We start from the raw sequence: 17,537 nt of genomic DNA, 5'->3' as shown, positions 1-17,537 counted from the left end.
AAACTTGCCAGGCATCACAAATTGCAAACAATACTACAAACGACGATGGGAGATATCATCCCGAAACTAAAAATGTCTCAAGAATCTTAGACAACCATGAAAAAATGAACGGTGATGTAGAAAGGAGTTAGCAAGGTATGGTTGTAGTAAAAGATTAATGGCAAAGCTCATTTGGTTACTTCTACATATATACACGTATGGCTGTAATAAATTCATGTGACACAAAGAATGATATGTACCATATCCTAAATACGGCCCCTATAAAGAACAAAAAAAAATGGTACTTGGACTTATCCTGCCATGCAGTTATAACGCAAGCATTATGCCGGGTACACTTGCATAAGCTGTCAGCTCAAGTGTTGGCGCCTGATTGGCACTCCAAGGAACCATCATTGCCCCGAAAGCATCACTTCTTGGTTTTCAGCGGCTCAAATTCAAGGGATTTACCATAATCTTTCCATTATTCAATGGAGATGGTCACGTTTGGTTTTGAATTGGAGCCATTAAACATGATGAAGCATCGCCAACAATAACGCCATTGGAAGCTTTCTGCATGAAATCACAAGTAAGAATGAGTGTGTGAATCATTGCACATACACTCGGGCACAGGATACTTCGTAACATCCCTTTCGGCTCTGTTAGTTCTGAGTTCCGGCTGGCCTAAGGAGTCACTGTGTAACTCCTTTATGATGCTGTTGAACTCCGATTCTGATAGGGTAGATTTCAAAAAGTAGGGTAGCATTTTTCTTTTATTTGGGGTTATATATTTTCTGTGTCCTGCATAGGCCCGGTGTCCCTGCACAAACAATTAATTTCAGTTTTCAGAAATAACAGTATAAAGTACATTACAAACAAAAAGAGTAGAGAAGACATTTTGAAAATTAAAGGTCACAAATTTGCGATCACTAATGATCCGCTTGACAGCTTAAAAGATTGACAAATGAAAAACGAAAATAACAGTGATGTCAATAAACACACGTGCAGCATATGGTCAAGGTAAAGGCAATCACAGGTGAACTGAAAAGAGGAGAACAGGCATTTTTGTTCATTTTGATTCCAGATTCTACTAATTTCAATCCCCGACCTTGTAGCCTTTCATAAGAATATTAAAAGCATAAGAGAATTTTAATTAAAGACTTCCCAGTTCAAATGTCTTGTAAGATCTAATCCTTTTGCCTGATACCATTTGATAAGGTTATATGAGTTTAGCATGGATTTCTGTGCTTTAGCAAATCATATGTTACACAGAATGGGAACTCGTGACAGAGTAAATCTACAAAAAGATAGTGATGGAAATACCTGGATGGCATGGCCCATATTTCCCCCATGGGATGGCATGAAAACATCACTATTCTCAGAGACTATATAATCAATGGCAGCCATTAAAGATGCTCTGTTTTTAAGTGGTTCTAGTTCACCAGGCAAAGCAAGATCTTCCTTGTTGTAAAACTGAGGAAACTCTTGGGTTAATGGTAGTAAGGCTTCTTTGCCGCCTAACGGCTGCCCTCCAGCCCAGTATATCCTGGCAGTTTTTGGAGCTCCGAGAGCTTTAAGCAGCCTATCCATAAAATGACAATACAAAACAAAAAAATTTCAGTATATTAAATAATTTAAACATAAGCGTGCCAAGGAACTTAGATTTAAAAGCATAGGTGCACAAATTGTTTGGATATTGAGATGAGATGAGATGTTTTAGATGAAAGTTAAATAAAATTTTGTTAAAATATTATTTTTTAATATTATTATTGTTTTGAGATTTGAAAAAGTTGAATTAGGATTTGAAAATGTTGAATTGTTTATTATATTTTGTGTGAGAATTTGAAAAAATTGTAATAATGAGATGAGATAGGTTGAGAGTGCTTCTCAATCCAAACGGCATCTGAATCTATTAGTTTTCTATTCTTACCTGGCTACCTCCAAGCCGTTCAAGGGGCAGAGACCTGCAAGCTTTCGATCATGGTAATTCATGTTTGATCTTGCAGTTAGGAGATCTGGCCTTTGTCTCCTTTCATTGTTCACTATCTCATCATACTCATGGCTTAGACCGGGAAGGCAACCGGTCCTAATCCATACATCCTTCTCCATTCTTAGATGAAGAGCAAGGTACGGCCCATTGGTCCGCATCCTCTCAGTAAGCTTGTTGCCAAGTTGCAAGATTGGTGGGGTAAATCTCAATGCATGAAAAGCAACCTGAAGTTGAACCCAAAGAGATTAGAATTGGCTGTCCATATAACCTTGGCTGAATTGAAAAGGCAAGGATAGATTCTGAATTCGGACAAGCAATATTCAGCAACGGAACAAATCTGAAGTTTGAGAATATAATTAAAACTTTTGAAGGGGAAGACCTGTGCTCAGTAGAATAAAAACAAACAGAACAAGCCATCGATCTGAATTAAGTTGGGAAGTTCCCATGGTGAAGCTCTTGATTGAAATGAGAATTGCTTTAGGACATTTAGGGCCCATTTGGATACTTAGCATATCTCAGTATATCTGTAAATACTAGTGAAAGGGTTGAGTTAGTATGTTTTATTGGATTATGGGAAAGGAGAGAAAAAAAATTGAATAAAAATATTATAAAGCTAAAAAAATTGTTTGAATACAATTTTTTAATATTTTTTTGTTTTGAAATTTGAAAAAGTAGTATCGTTTTTGTGTTTTGTTTGGAAGTTTGGAAAAGTTGTAATCATTAGATAAAAAAGTTGAAGATTTGAAATTGAAAAGTAGTTTGTGTTTGAGTGATGTTTGGGAAGGAAATATCTGAGAATACTTCAAATATGTTGTGTTGCCAAACGTCAATAATTTGTGAGTCATCTTGAATACAAGATGGGAATAAAACAAATGCAAGTACTAGTGTCTAAATGAAGGATTCTTAATAAAAATGAAACCCTGCAATACCTTGCATCGAAGCTTCTGCAGATCAGAGGGAAGATCCTTAGAGAGCCTTGAGTCCAAGCCACGTAAAAGCAAAACCCCTTCTCTGTTAAGCTGCAGAAACCAACAGAGATTCCATCAGGTTTTTTCACATCAGCAACATTGCTCTTCATAATACAGATCCGGACACCAAATTCCATATCAATAAGGTAAACATGAATGGAGAAAAAGAGAACAGTTTGTTTTGAACATCAAGAAAAAAATAAATTAAAAACTAGAACTGATCAGAGCATTGGGATAATCAGTTAAATTGACAAGCAAAAGATTCCATTCAAGAAAGATGATCCAACAAAGAGAATACATTGAGAAGTACATAATTTTAGCTAATTAATAAACTGCTCTTAAAGTGATGCCATTATAACTCAAGCTTTAGAGGATTGTCACAACCATAATCAACTAGATGTAGGCACCTTCATAATAAGAGGTCTCCCTCGTTACCATAAGGCAATACTTTTAAGGACATGGCGGGAATAGACCCGGAGATAATAGAGCATGGCCTGGGATTACTGTATATATGGTCAAACCAAAAGGCTGACGAATAATTCAAGCTTTTTAACGTGGTATAAAAAACATACAGCTGCCACTACTTGGTATAACAAACCGGCATTTCTATATAATAAGCAAACAGGAGGAACAAGTATAATTACTCTACAAAAAATATACAGAAATTGTTCATACACGTTTGAGATAACGAGCCCGGATCCATTTGGGGGAGACGTGTAGTGGTGGACTGCCCTCCACTGGCCTTGTCATTAGATGTGTAGATGGTAGTGCCGAAACTATCCGGACGTCATTGGCAAGAACTCTCTTGAAGTGCTCGATATCAAATATATCAGAGAATTCACTACACCCATCAAATAACAACACAGAAAACAAAATTAGTCACTCCTCCCTGCACTGCAGCAGTCCACAAGGAAACTAAAGAATCCCTACCAAAATACACAAGTAAGGCAGGAAATTCTTCAAATTGAACCATTACAAAAGGAAATTCGAGACTAGCTAAATTCGATTGCATTGACATGATAAAATCCTAAATTAGGCCAAATAGTTTTGTTTGCTAGATTGAGAAAAAATGGCACGCAATCATCTTTTTATAATAAGTAAAAGAACACTTTCATTGAAACAGAACGAAAGGCGTTGCCCGGTTACAAAAATGGCACGTATTCATTAATCAAAAAATTAAAATTACTGGCAAAAGGCAAAATATTTTCAACAAAAATGTAAAGGTAGAAGACAAATACCTCTCATCTCCCCAAATAACATTGACTTGTAAGATGGGCACAACCAAGGCTGCCCCAAGAATCCTAGCAATGACCACCGCATCAACTATCTGATTTCTCTGCTGGTTCATCCCACCAGAAACCACAACCATCAGATACTTTGTCCGATCTTTTACAATCCCATCACTTGCTCTCCTGTACTCCCGGCTGAACACCAAGCAAGGTTTGTAGCCCAGCCCATCTGGCTGCTTCCAAAACTCACTGTCTTCAACTTCCTCCTCATCATTCTCGCCGTCTGTTACATTACCCACCTCTGATTTTGAAAACCCATTTGAAATCAACGGCCGTGGTTGGTTAGTTCCATCCAAAATCTCATCTTTCTCAGCCTTTTGACCGCCAATTCCACTCATCGATGCGAAACCAACCTCTGATTTTGGATCCCCATTAGAGATGAGGTCCTGTGTTTGAGTAGTTGTACTACATGGGTATGGAGCAAATGGGATCAAAGGGTCAAGATTGTAGCCCAACTTTAACATACCAAGTAGGCCAAATAGAAAGAGAATGAGAAACCAAAGTCTTGGACTTTTGAAGCTGAGGAACCTGCTGTAAGTCCTCGAAGATTTCTTGGGTGAGAGAAGGAGGGACTGCAGAGAAGATGATGACAGAGAGTTGATTATCTGAGATGGAACTGCGATGTACGACATCCTCTTGCTGTTGCTGCACTTTGACTTGGCCATTACAGAATGAGAGCCGCGGAGGCTCTTCTTCTTTTTCTTATTCTTGCTGAGAAAGGCTCTGTATGTGTTTGCTGGCTTTGCTTTCTCAGTGGGCTTTGTAAAGAGAGACACGGTGACGGAGACGGATAGGAGAGGTGCGTAGGGAGACACAGTTTTGGAGATAGCAGTCGGCGGGAAGGCCGAGCCTGATGGATGTGTTACGCGTTTTTGTTGGAAAGTACTACCATATGCGTTTGTTTTGGGACAGTTTTGTGGACTTTAATTTAAAGCTGTGGGTTATACCTATTTATGTGGAAATTGAAGCACGGCTATGTTTTAAATGTTTATGATTGTCTTGGGAAAAAATGACAGCTAGAGTCCGGAGCCATTGCCATTTTTCATATAAATTCTCGAACAATTCTTCTCTCTCTCTTTTTTTTTTTTTTTAACTATTTGTATTTTCATATAAATTACCGTACCAATTCAAATGGAAATTTCAAGTCGAAAACTATCTGTAAAAAGATTATTCTTCAATAGGCATCGAGTTTATCTCTGTTTGAATTTGATTGTTCAGTTTTAAAAAATAAATAAACACATCATATAATTCAATATTGGGTATTACGAATTGCTTGTGTTGACTTTTCTTAATGGCGACCAGAATTGTTGCGACTGAGTTTGATTTTCTCAACGCGGAATTGGAGAGATATATACAATTTTTCCTCTGTTGGCATCAAATATATATAAAAATAATAATAATTAAAAAAAAAAAATTGTAATGATATGCACTGTATGCCAATACGATGATTGCAAGGTGGTAGGGCCGTGGGGCGCTGGGGCTGTCCATAAGGTGTATTTGCCCCCATATTCTGCTAATACTACGACAGCACTCCATGTATTTATTTATTTAATGATGCCACGACCACCACTTATCCAATAACTAGCAATCATTTTACTGCCACTTAGAATGCACTGCAAGCAACATTTTCTCCTTGTTTCTATCTCAGTAAGGAAATAACCTTAGAACATTTCGCTATTTTGTTACGAGGAGGAATCGGATATATAGCATATTCATTATTCAAAATACAGAACAGAAAGATGTCAAAAGAGTAGAGAGGTAGATTCTGTGTTTCTTACACCTCAAGAATGAGAAGTGTCGTGTTGTGTGTTGTCCAGGAGCCAGGCTGCCCCACAATAAACAATGAGCAGTCTGAGTAACATACATCATACATGTGACACTACCGCCACTCCATCACTGCCCTAATCCAACATGCTGGTGTCCCAAATGGCCTACCCCCAATATTGTCCCCCCACACCTCAATAATTCTCAAAATCAAACCCTTGAATGCCAACTGTCACCCACTTTAGTTCCACGCTGGCACCTGTACCACGTTGGCAGATAGTGACCTATCAACCCCATGCCACATGGGCCTCCTGTTCCTTTTGCTTTTTATCTTGTTATTTGTGGGGATTTCATCAGGCCGGATGCACAAAATTGTAGCCAATAAGAAACTCATCATTTGGGAACCATGCATGTTCTGTTGGCGAATGGAGAGTTGGCAATCCACAGTAAGATTTTGCAATCACTTTATAGCTTCTTGTTTTCTTCTGAGCCATTAGATAATAGAATATAGCTCCATTCATGATCAAAATCTTCCTTCGCTTTCCAGAAATCAGCCTCTATAATTTAGGTATAAAATGCAATAAGAGTTTATTAGGATTATTTAAGTATTTTATTTTTCTTTTGTACTAAATAATTATGTTGGGGGAGTAAAATTAGTACCACGAGGCTGATCAGGATCAGAGACGACACAAGTAGGTAACGTTGTGACCACGTTATTCATGATCATCTTGGCATGGGGTTAGCTAGGAGTTACACTACTGAACTACTACGTAGACATTCATGTCAAAGTCCTTTTAAATTTAAGGTTCCAGCTGGGTCATGTGTGCCGAACAACCCGTGTCTCAGCCATCCGATTGCTTATTGGCCCTTCAGTCCTGTTTAATTTTAAAGATCAACGTCGTAGCTAGCTTGGCTGCTTTGGCTCCTCCACTTCTATTTCTCCAAATTTATTATATTTTAGTGAAATACAGAGGGTTGTATTTTTTTAATTAAGAAATTATGTTACTTATAGCACGTAGAACTCGTTATAATTATCAAAATTTTAAAATATTAATAGGTTTTTAGACTAAGTACTAATATATTTTTCATATTTATAATGTGCTTGGATGTACTAATTATTAACAAACAAGTTTATAAATATATATTATATTTAAAAAAGATTATAAATATTTTCTTTAATTTGAAGATAAAAGAATAGTCAAATCTTAATTATTTGGACACCACCAGCACCCAACACTAGTACTACATACACAACGCTTGAGAAGTATAGATAAGTGTTGAGAATGTCTCAACACCCAAACCGGCCCTATGGACGTGTTGGGTGTTGAGCAGTGTTGAAATATATTGTGAATGATAGTAAAAAAATAATAATAAAATATTAAATAGTAGTAACAAGTAATGAATAGTAGTAAAAAGTAAATAAAAAATAATAATAAAATAATAAATAATAGTGAAGAGTGTTGAGAATGTCTCAACACCCAAACCGGCATTCTTTGTCCAACAACTTTCGGGAGGGATCCTCCTACCTTCCACCTTCGGGTGCATTTTGCCTATTAATTGATCCCTTTTGACAAACTCTTAAAAATATTGTATTTTCGAATTAATCTAGTATTCAAATAAATTAAAAACCATAACAATTCGAGATTTTGAGGGGTTTACTTCATATATATATATATATATATATAATCAGCACGGCACCTGCCATCATGCATTGCATGCACTTCATATGTCATCCGATTAAGAAATGTCAACTATGGATTATGTAATATAAAAATTTTACGTAGAGTCAATTTTGTATAATTTTTATGCATTTGGTTAATATAATTGATTATATCACTTTTTTAATATAAAATAAATAATAAATTCTCTCACATCAGTAAATCAACGACTAAATAATACGAAAAAATGACATAATCGAAACTAATATCAAAGTTTAAAAAAAAAAAAAAAAGGAGTAACAAGTGTGGCACTAGCTAGTTGTCTAAGAATAATCATTAATTAGATTAATGTCGAATTCTTTTTATCATTATTTCGATCGATCATTTATATGTATACGTTTGGGCCACCTAGAAAATAGTTTTGAATATATATTCGAATAATTGGGTCAATTAGATTTGGTGAAAAAACTAATTATTATTTTTTATTATATAAATAAACGGATGAGATCACCTGATCAAAAGTATTATTGGCCAATATTTTGACAGACCCTCTTGTTGAAACTCGCGTGTCACTGGACCTCGAATTCCCCATGATCATGATCATCTCTTCTAATTAATTACAATCACGTACGGTGCTGACTTATTTTACAAGCAATTTGAATTAACTTCTTCATACTTCTCGATCTCCCTTTTTTAAGTATAACAATACAAGTTTATACCTTCGTTACAACCCATCTGACATGTACATAGATAAACACACGTACAAATAATACTTTATATATATATATATATATATATATATATGCGCGTAATATTACTTGACATAAAACAATTAAATTTGTCTTTATATTACTAGACGTTTGAACAATATATATAAAATGCGACATGATATGATGAATACATCATGCATACCAACCAATTAAGGAAGTCCAAAAGCAATAATGATCATGGCATTATTTAAAATTATCATCCAAAATTTAGTCGCTATAATACAGCATAATAATATAGTAGTCACACCTATATATATATATATATATATATAGGCGATTATACTTTGATGTGCAGGCTTGCGTGCTCGCATGTCATATTCGTAATGTCCTGTACAATCTCCATGAGAGATTCAAAACCGAAAAAAAAAAAAAAAAAAATCATGCTGGCGGCCTGCCGGGTCTAGCTCAAATATACCACTTTCTTACATATATATGATCAACCACTTGTATGCAAAGAATTTTGGAATTGAAGGATCAGGGATTCATGAAGCTGTAATAGAATTTTCATACCTTAATATCAATTTTAATTAATTTAATTAGTCAGTATAATTGGGTGGTTATAATGTTGGTAGCAATGCTGACAACTCTAGCTTAACAACCTACCTAATTTTCAAAATATTAATTATCCATAATTTCTTAATTAGGTGGGAGTTGTTGTACTGCTCGATCGGCCTAATATGGCTGGCCAATTAATTCATGTACATACGTGTAATATCCTTGATCGATCATGTCATTGCTTGGTTCCAAAGAAATAATAAGTTTGCTTCAATTACTAGTATTGCATTATTTACTCATTACAATGAAAAAGAAAAGAAAAGAAAATGGTCATGTTGGACTTGGCCACAATCAACATATATGCAGGTCCTGTCATAGTGGGTTTGGTTATAACTTATCATACTGCTTGATGAGATCATGAATTTAATTAATTAGGTCGTTAGATCGTGATATAGCATGTGATCTAGAATTTGCATATATATATATATATATATATAGACACAAAATATTTGACCAGTCTCTCAATTAAGCAACTTGTGGCTTGTCCGGCTTCGGTACGTAGTTTTTGACGATTCTTTAGGTTAAATTTGATAAGTGAGATGAAACATAAAATTTTCGTTTCATTTTAATATTATAATTTTTTTTTAATTTTTTACATAAGATATAATAAATAATTTAAATTTTTTAAATTTTAATTTAATTTTTTCAAATCTTAAAATAATAATAATATAAAAATTAATATTTTAAACTTTTATCTAAAATTAAAATTTTAATACCAGTATCCAAACCTATCTAGTTGGCCTACCTCCCACTATATATATATATATAATATTGTTGTCCTTTTAAGCACCTAATTGAACTTGATATCGACGCCTTCCTACCAACGATCGTTGTAACTTAAACATGTCGCGACAAAAAAAAAAATGAAAATAATAAAAATAAAGGGGAAAAGAAGCAGATTATATATATAGAATTGTCAAATTTCATCATGTTGATGTCAGTTACATTTTACTTCCCAGGGTCAGTAAAAGAGGCATTTATTTCCACACAAATTAAGTACTACACCTAGTTATATAATTGATTCGTGCATAAAATATATATATATATATATTATATAAATTAAGATCATGAGTTTGAAATTAATATATGCATGCGGAAGTTGAAGAACTCATGCTGATAAATCGGAATTAGTACTACATGAGTGAGGGGTTCAGCTAGCAAGTAATTTAATTAACACTTAACATGAGTACTTGGCTTAATTCATGTTTTAGTCAAATAAAAGGACGGGGGAATAAATTATTAGATGGCTATATATAATATAGGTGTGCAAGGTAGGACAAGGTGGATATATATAGGATATGCATACAATGTCATGAATTGCAATTATATATAACCGGCCAGAATTACTTTGATGGGTTTGTCATGATATTCCTATAGCTAGCTAGCTTCTTGATCAGTTTGATCTAATTAAAGGCGCCGGCTTTTGATTTAATTAATTAACTAATCAATTAATATATATATATATATATAATTGGCCTATATATCACGATAATAATAATGTTGATTTTGAATATTGTAGCATGCATCGATGGAATTAGTATAATTACATATTATTATATATGCCGGGACCCTAATTAATTAATTAAGAGTACAACTGAAGAAAGTAAAATTGTGCACTCAGCCATGATGACTGACGACGTCGTCGTTCTTGTATCGATACGAAAGATCAGTACTTATGAGTATCGCCACATACCCAGGCCTCTCATGGCAGCTAGCGTACCTATACATATATATATATATATATATATAATGTATATATGTATGTATGAACTCATGATCGAGTCAATTACAAAGTGAAAACTGAAATCTTTTGGCCGATTATCTACATTTGCGTGCATGTTAAATATTGCTGGCCAGGATCTATATATACATACGCCGGCCGCGGTGCGATGGAAGCTGATGAATTAAGGCCGGGCAGTTAAATGCATGTAGTAGTACGTACGTACTTAATTAGTCCAGAAATTAAGGAGAGGAAATTACAAGCTAGAGCCTAGAAGTGAGGGTGTCCTGGATTAGATATATAATACTCATAAATGATGGGATTGACATGGCCAGACTGGATTGTACGTGTTCATGAGATGGAAGGGAAAACAAGCAGTAGGTCCACTGGTTATACACTTTTTGATACATAGGCCACCACTTATTGTGCAATGACCATGCGATATTGCTTTTTGTATCCCTATTATTATTATTCTTGTTGGTATCATTCATTCAATCAGGGTCCCAAAGTGATTGAAGGGAAATAATGGTATTCTTCTTCCCAGCTTGTATATATCTGATAAATAAATCTGAGAAAGTGGATAAGATAAGGAGATCGACGCACGCAGAGGACAGGATCGAGGATATATAGAATAATATATATAATAAATTAAGCAATTAAATTAAGAGAGACTGCTCTGAAATGTGGAAGCAAATGCACAAGGGAGTGCCATGTTTCTTTCATGTGAGTATTGTCCCCTATCCCATGTCCATTTATGTTATGTCACCCTCTTTAGCAGCCCTTGATCCCCTCAATCAACATCCCGTCTTTGTTGGGTCTTGACCACTTTTACTTTTTCTGATAACTCATCTCTGCATTTTGCAAGATCGATGCAGCTAGCTAGCATTCGTTTTGGCGTCCGTTATTTGCTGTGCCTGATCCACCCCAAAAATATTAGTTCCCCCATTTGCTAGCTTTATGGCTTTATCAAGCTACTTACTAAGATTTTGATTATTTGAAGATATATATATATATATATATATATATATAAGTCTGAAAATAACAGCACAGGTCGTGAAAATAATATTATAAATACTTGATAACGATGGAAACTTAGCAAGTCATTAACGAAAATATATATTACTCTACTTGAGGTTGATATTATGAGACCATGGAAAGTTCGTTAACGAACTCTTTGATTAAGATTTTCCATTTCGGGGTCTTATGATTGGGTGGAGCTAGCTCTTTTTATCAAATCACTGTCTAGATCTCTTGCTGTCAAAACCACTCTGTCTCCCTTGCTTAGTTCATTACAGGCCAGAAAGAGAGGAGGAAAACAAGTTCATGATTGAACACAAACCTGATCGATCACTACTAATTCTAATGATCACTAGGCCAACCTGATGATCTTTTTCTCTGTGCATTAATTTTACAGCCATTAATGCATGTGAAAGAAGGATGTTATGCCAGACACCATGCATATAGCTAGCTAGCTAGGGTCCTGTCGCAAAGTTTCCATGCAACCTGTTGGCAGTTGCATACCCTCCGTTTGAAAAACAATTCAGCTGATAATTAACTGTGACCCAAAACTTCACTGATCTCACCGAATTCTTTGAAGAATAAGTACTCCACATATAATATAGTCTCGATAATCATCCCTAATGATTGGACATTGATAATCGCTAAATATTAATTAATTCCTTTGTATGCAGTTTTCTCTCCCAACTTATAAATTGCTGAAGTGTGGACTAAGAGACTTTTAAGTAGTACTGCATAAATCTATATATACGGGTGTATGTAAACTATTACAGATATAAAAAGATTATATAAAATAAATCCATAAATTAATGTGGTTTCATAAAATTCATTAGATGTATTTTATTATAAAAATAACTTTATAATCTAACGTATCACATCTAACCACATCAATTTGTGGATTTATTTTTTTATAATCCTATCGTGGCTAAAATATTTTCCTACATATATATGTCAAGAAAAATTTAAGACATAGTCCCCGTTGGGGGCTTGTGTGTGCACGAAGTGAAATGGATGAAATGAACTTTTTCATTGCATCTTAGAAGGGTCTTCCCTCCCCCTCCCTTTGAAGCATTTTAGTAGGGGACACATTTTGTTCCTCCCCCTCCCCCAAAAGGTTCTGTTGACATGGGCCATGGTCTTCTATGGGTCTCGTTAGTCTGAAGGTTGGTCTAGTCCAGTTATTAAGTCCAGTCCATTAAGTTTATCCATTTAATAAGTTATAATCAGTTACTTTTATTGACCGAGTCTTTGGTATCCTTTGTTAATGAGTCCAAGGTCTTAGGCCCATGATGGCTTTAGCCTTGATACTAGTTGTTCTTTGATTTGGTTCCTGGTATTTAGGCAATGTTGTTGCCAATCTATTATGGGTTGTCGTCTTTAAATATTTGATCCGATTAATGGAAATCAAGGAAAATATACAACAGTTTTTATCTTGGAGATTTATCATCTCAAATTGATCCTAATTACCCATCATTCCTAATAATCTTCCTAATAGTGTTGTCAAGAGCCGATTCTTCCATGGTTGAGGTAAACACTAACACTCGATATTCCTAGCTGGTGGAGTCTTTGACTATTATCCGACAAGTTCAAAAAGCACAACAGAAGGCTCAAGAGTCCCTGCAACAGGTAGTAGATGGGTTAGCTCAACAATTACAGGTAGTAGCTACTAATATGGAAAATATGATTCGGCAAGTGGGCAAAAAGATGGAGGAAACTCCAGTTGGCCCTGTTATGCACAGTAGCAACTCCCTTTTTGATGACATAGGTGGCATTCAAACTAAAGTAGTATGTTTGGAGTTTCCTAAATTTGATGGGGAAGATCCAAATGGTTGGCTTTATAAAGCCAACCAATTCTTTAGCTATCACCAACCCCACCCCAACATTGTGCTTTATTAGCTTCCTTCCATATGAAAAGGAAGATCTTAACATAGTTTCAAGAACTGAAATTCGCAGGTGGATTCCAAAACTAGGACAATTTTGTTTGTGCACAGCTCACTCGTTTTGGTCCATCAGCTTATGAAGATCCAATGGAAGCGTTAACTAAGCTACGGCAAACCACTACGATAGAGGCTTACAAGTGTGAATTTGAGTATCTCTCTAACCAGTTTTGTGGATTAGCTGAGCCTTACAAGCTCAGCTATTTTTTAGGAGGTTTAAGAGATGATATTCACTTTATAGTTTGAATGATGCAGCCTCAAACATTACTAAGTGAATTTGGCATTGCTAAAATGCAAGAGGAGAATGTGGCAGCATTGAAAATGGTAGTGAACATGGGTCCAGGTCCTCTAAAGACTCCTTTGGCTCTTCCAACTTCAACAAACAAACAAACAAGGTCATCGTACCAGTGCAAAGGTTATCTCCTACCCAAATAAAAGATAGAAGGGATAAATGCTTGTACTACAATTGTAATGATAAGTGGGCCCCGGGACACAAATGAAAGGCAGCAAAATTATTTATAATGGATTGTGAAGATTTTGGTGATGAAGAAGAGGTCAAGTCCACTCCTATGTTAATTGAAGATGGAGGATCTAGCTCCAAACAACCTTGTATTGAAGCTCATTCACCTAGTCCAAAACTAGAAATTTCGATACATGCATTGGCAAGATCTCCTAGTCCTCAGGTCATGAGGATTATTGTTTTCATCCAAGGTGTAAGGGTAGTGGTTTTGCTAGACAAAGGGAGTACCCACAACTTTGTGGATCCCTTAGTAATAGCAAAGGCCAGGTTGCAAGTAGACCACACACCCTGATTCAAGATTAAGGTAGCTAATGGAGAAGCTGTACATAGTCAGGGAGTTACTAAACCAATAGAGTTTCAAATGCAAGGTATCAAATTCTCCACTAAATGTTTTGTACTCACCTTGGGAGGTTGTAATATGGTTATAGGTGTGCAATGGTCGAAGACACTTGGACCAATTATGTGGGATTTTTCTTACCTATCTATGATTTTTACTATTCATAACAGCAATATTACTCTCCAAGGGCTCACTCCTATGTCTATGTCATTAGTGTTGAGTGAGGATTTTGGGCGTGCTGCTAAAATTGACAAGAGAGGTATTGTGTTACAGCTTTTTGAAGGTTTTGATTCTCTTAACCCTTCCATTAATTGTCATCCTCAAATACAAGCCATTTTACATCAATTTCAAGTTTTCTTTGAGTCACCTACAAGTTTATCTCCCATACGTACACAAGATCATCACATTGAATTTAAATAAGGCTCTAAACCTATTTGTGTTAGGCCTTACATGTATTCTTACATTCAAAAGACTGAAATTGAAAAATTAATTCAGGAAATGCTTAGCTCAAGGCTTATTCGCCTTAGCCAAAGTCTGTGTTCTTCGTCCGTTCTTGACTATAAAGCTCTTAATAAAGAGACTACTAAGGCCAAATTCCCTATTCCTATTGTTGATAAAGTAATTGATGAACTCCATGGGGCTTCAGTGTTTTCAACATTGGATCTTAGACTCGGTTGTCATCAAATACGAGTCTTTCCTAGTGACATTCCAAAAATAGCATTTCACACTCGTGATGGTCACTACGAATTTTTGGTTATGTCATTTGGTCTCACAAATGCACCGGCCACATTTCAAAGCCTAATGAATGATATTTTCCGTCTATTTTTTAGAAAATTATTATTAGTTTTCTTTAATGATATACTCATCTACAGTAAAACCTTTGAGGATCATGTGCAATATCTTAAGTTAGTGTTGGAGGTTCTGCATAAACATAAACTATATGCAAAAAAAATCTAAGTATTGTAAAAAAAATCTAAGTGTTGTTTTGGGTGTGCTAAAATTGACTACCTAGGCCACTTGATCTCTAAAAATGGTGTTCAGGCCAATCCTTCAAAAATAGAATCCATGCTTAACTGGCACTTCCCAACTACTCTTAAATCCCTACGTGGATTTCTAGGTCTTATGGGTTATTATCGAAAATTTATCCAAGGTTATGGTCTAACTGTTGCCTCACTTACAGCCCCCATTCGAAAGAATTCTTTCCACTAGTCAATAGAAGCAGAAAATTCATTTCAGGCTCTAAAAAAGGCTGTGACCTCACCCCCAATTGTAGCACTCCCTAATTTACTAAACTTTTCACCATTCAATGCGATGCATCAGGCTATGGCATTGGAATAGTAATTTTGCAACTAGGAAGGTCCATTGGATTCATGAGCCAAGCTTTAAGGGGAAGGGCACTCAACCTCTCAACATATGAGAATAAATTATTAGCATTGGTTCTGGTTGTTAGAAAGTGGCAAACATATGTTCTTGGGTAGGAATTTATCGTTGAAACTAATCAACAAAGTTTAAAATATTTGTTAGATCAACATGTGGGCACCCCAGCACAACAAAAGTGGCTAACTAAATTGTTGGGGTATGATTTTGAGATTCATTATAAAAAAGGGAAAGAAAATTGTGTAGCTAATGTGTTGTCAAAGAAATATGAAGGGGAACTATCTATTGTGACCTCGCCGGTGGCTACTTGGTTGGCTTAATTAAAATCTGACTATGTTAATTCTGTTGAACTGATTTCTCTACAGAAACAATATGAAAAAAGCTTTCTCAACCAGAACAAGTATACTAAAAATCTTGGACTTCTTTTTTACAAGTGCAAAATTTATGTTAAGGGTTATGTGAAAGAGATGAGATACTAGAAAAAGTTTCCTTTTACGTGAAAATCCTCTGCTAGGTTTTCATCTTTTTTGCTGCGTCTACGTTCGACCGCTGCATGGCGGCCGTGGATGGCCAGCCTCCCATGGCAGGCCCTCTTCGGTCGTTTGCTGATTTGGTTTCGACAGTGCCCCAACCATTGCCTGAGACAATGGTTCCGTTTCGACAGCCCAAACTTGCTGATGGTGAACTGTTTTTCACGTTTTCATCGGATGAGATTGCAAAAACTGCAGAACCATTCAGATATTCGATGGTGATAAAGTTTCTTCGACAAAGGTCGTCCCTTGATTCCATCCGTGCGTTTATCAGAAATCGCTGGGGCTTGTCTAGTGTACCGGTAGTCTCTGCAATGAAGCGTCCCAGGAATATATTTATCCGCATGTCTAATGAAGCAGATTTTCTTAAAGCCCTTTCGAGGGAATCGTGCGACATGGAGGGGGTTCATTACAGACAGTTTGCATGGACACTGGAGTTTGATGAGGATTTCGAACCACCAACGGTTCCGATTTGGGTTTTTCTACCGGGTCTTCCGCCAAACTTTTACCACTCCTCTGTTCTGAAAATGTTTACTGCACCATTGGGAAAATTCATACGCAGGGACAATCCGACAACTTGTGCCACTCGCACAGATGGGGCACGGGTGTGTTTAGAAATCGATGCTTCTAAGGAGCCAATCACTCATTTTTGGATTGGTATGCCGGGCATGCAACGAAGTAGAAGGCAAGAGATCATCTATGAAACTCTACCGGCTTACTGTCCTTCTTGTAGATGTCAAGGTCACAGTATACAAAAATGCAGTGGACGGGAACAAAAACATAAGGCTAAGGTCGGGAAGATATGGGTGCAAAAATCCAGAAGAGCTGAGGGAGAGAAAGACCACGAGGATACTAATTTACAGAAATATGAGAAGCCTTTGGTGCAGTTTGAGGGAGTGGTGGTTGAAGAACATGGGGAACCTAGCAATCGGGAGATTTCATCTAATCCAAAAATAGTTACGGACTCGTTGGCAATTGTGCAGATACATGAATCGGAGGTCACCCGTGGAACGAAAGAAGATCATGGTTTTGATGGTTTGGGAGCGGGAATTACTGACAAAGAACGATTAAATGATGATATCGGTGAGACTCTGGATATGGAGGGCATGCAGTTTATACAGCCTATGGA

General features: G+C 36.2%; 1 protein-coding gene across 1 annotated transcript; it reads right to left on the bottom strand.

Annotated features, from left to right (window-relative positions):
* Positions 1-127: 127 nt before the first annotated feature.
* On the bottom strand, positions 128-5,175 carry LOC122292579 (O-fucosyltransferase 20). Its single transcript, XM_043100999.1, has 6 exons — positions 4,173-5,175; positions 3,610-3,775; positions 2,896-2,985; positions 1,907-2,190; positions 1,300-1,558; positions 128-796 (listed from the first exon to the last, which is right to left on the bottom strand). Exons 1-6 carry the CDS (start codon positions 4,886-4,888, stop codon positions 560-562), a joined length of 1,752 nt encoding a protein of 583 aa, XP_042956933.1. The 5' UTR covers positions 4,889-5,175; the 3' UTR covers positions 128-559.
* Between the last annotated feature and the right edge of the window lie 12,362 nt (positions 5,176-17,537).

The sequence above is a fragment of the Carya illinoinensis genome, chromosome 13 (genome assembly GCF_018687715.1).
Source record: "Carya illinoinensis cultivar Pawnee chromosome 13, C.illinoinensisPawnee_v1, whole genome shotgun sequence".
NCBI lineage: Eukaryota > Viridiplantae > Streptophyta > Magnoliopsida > Fagales > Juglandaceae > Carya > Carya illinoinensis.
Note: the sequence above shows the minus strand (reverse complement) of the source record. Positions and strands in the feature narration are given on the sequence as shown.

Excerpts from the sequence above, each read along its gene's own strand:
- LOC122292579 (XM_043100999.1), bottom strand. The coding sequence starts at position 4,888 with ATGGCCAAGTCAAAGTGCAGCAACAGCAAGAGGATGTCGTACATCGCA. Across the intron at positions 2,191-2,895 it reads TGCAGAAGCTTCGATGCAAG|GTTGCTTTTCATGCATTGAG; the intron begins GTATTGCAGGGT and ends GTTCAACTTCAG. Across the intron at positions 797-1,299 it reads ATATGGGCCATGCCATCCAG|GGACACCGGGCCTATGCAGG; the intron begins GTATTTCCATCA and ends TTGTTTGTGCAG.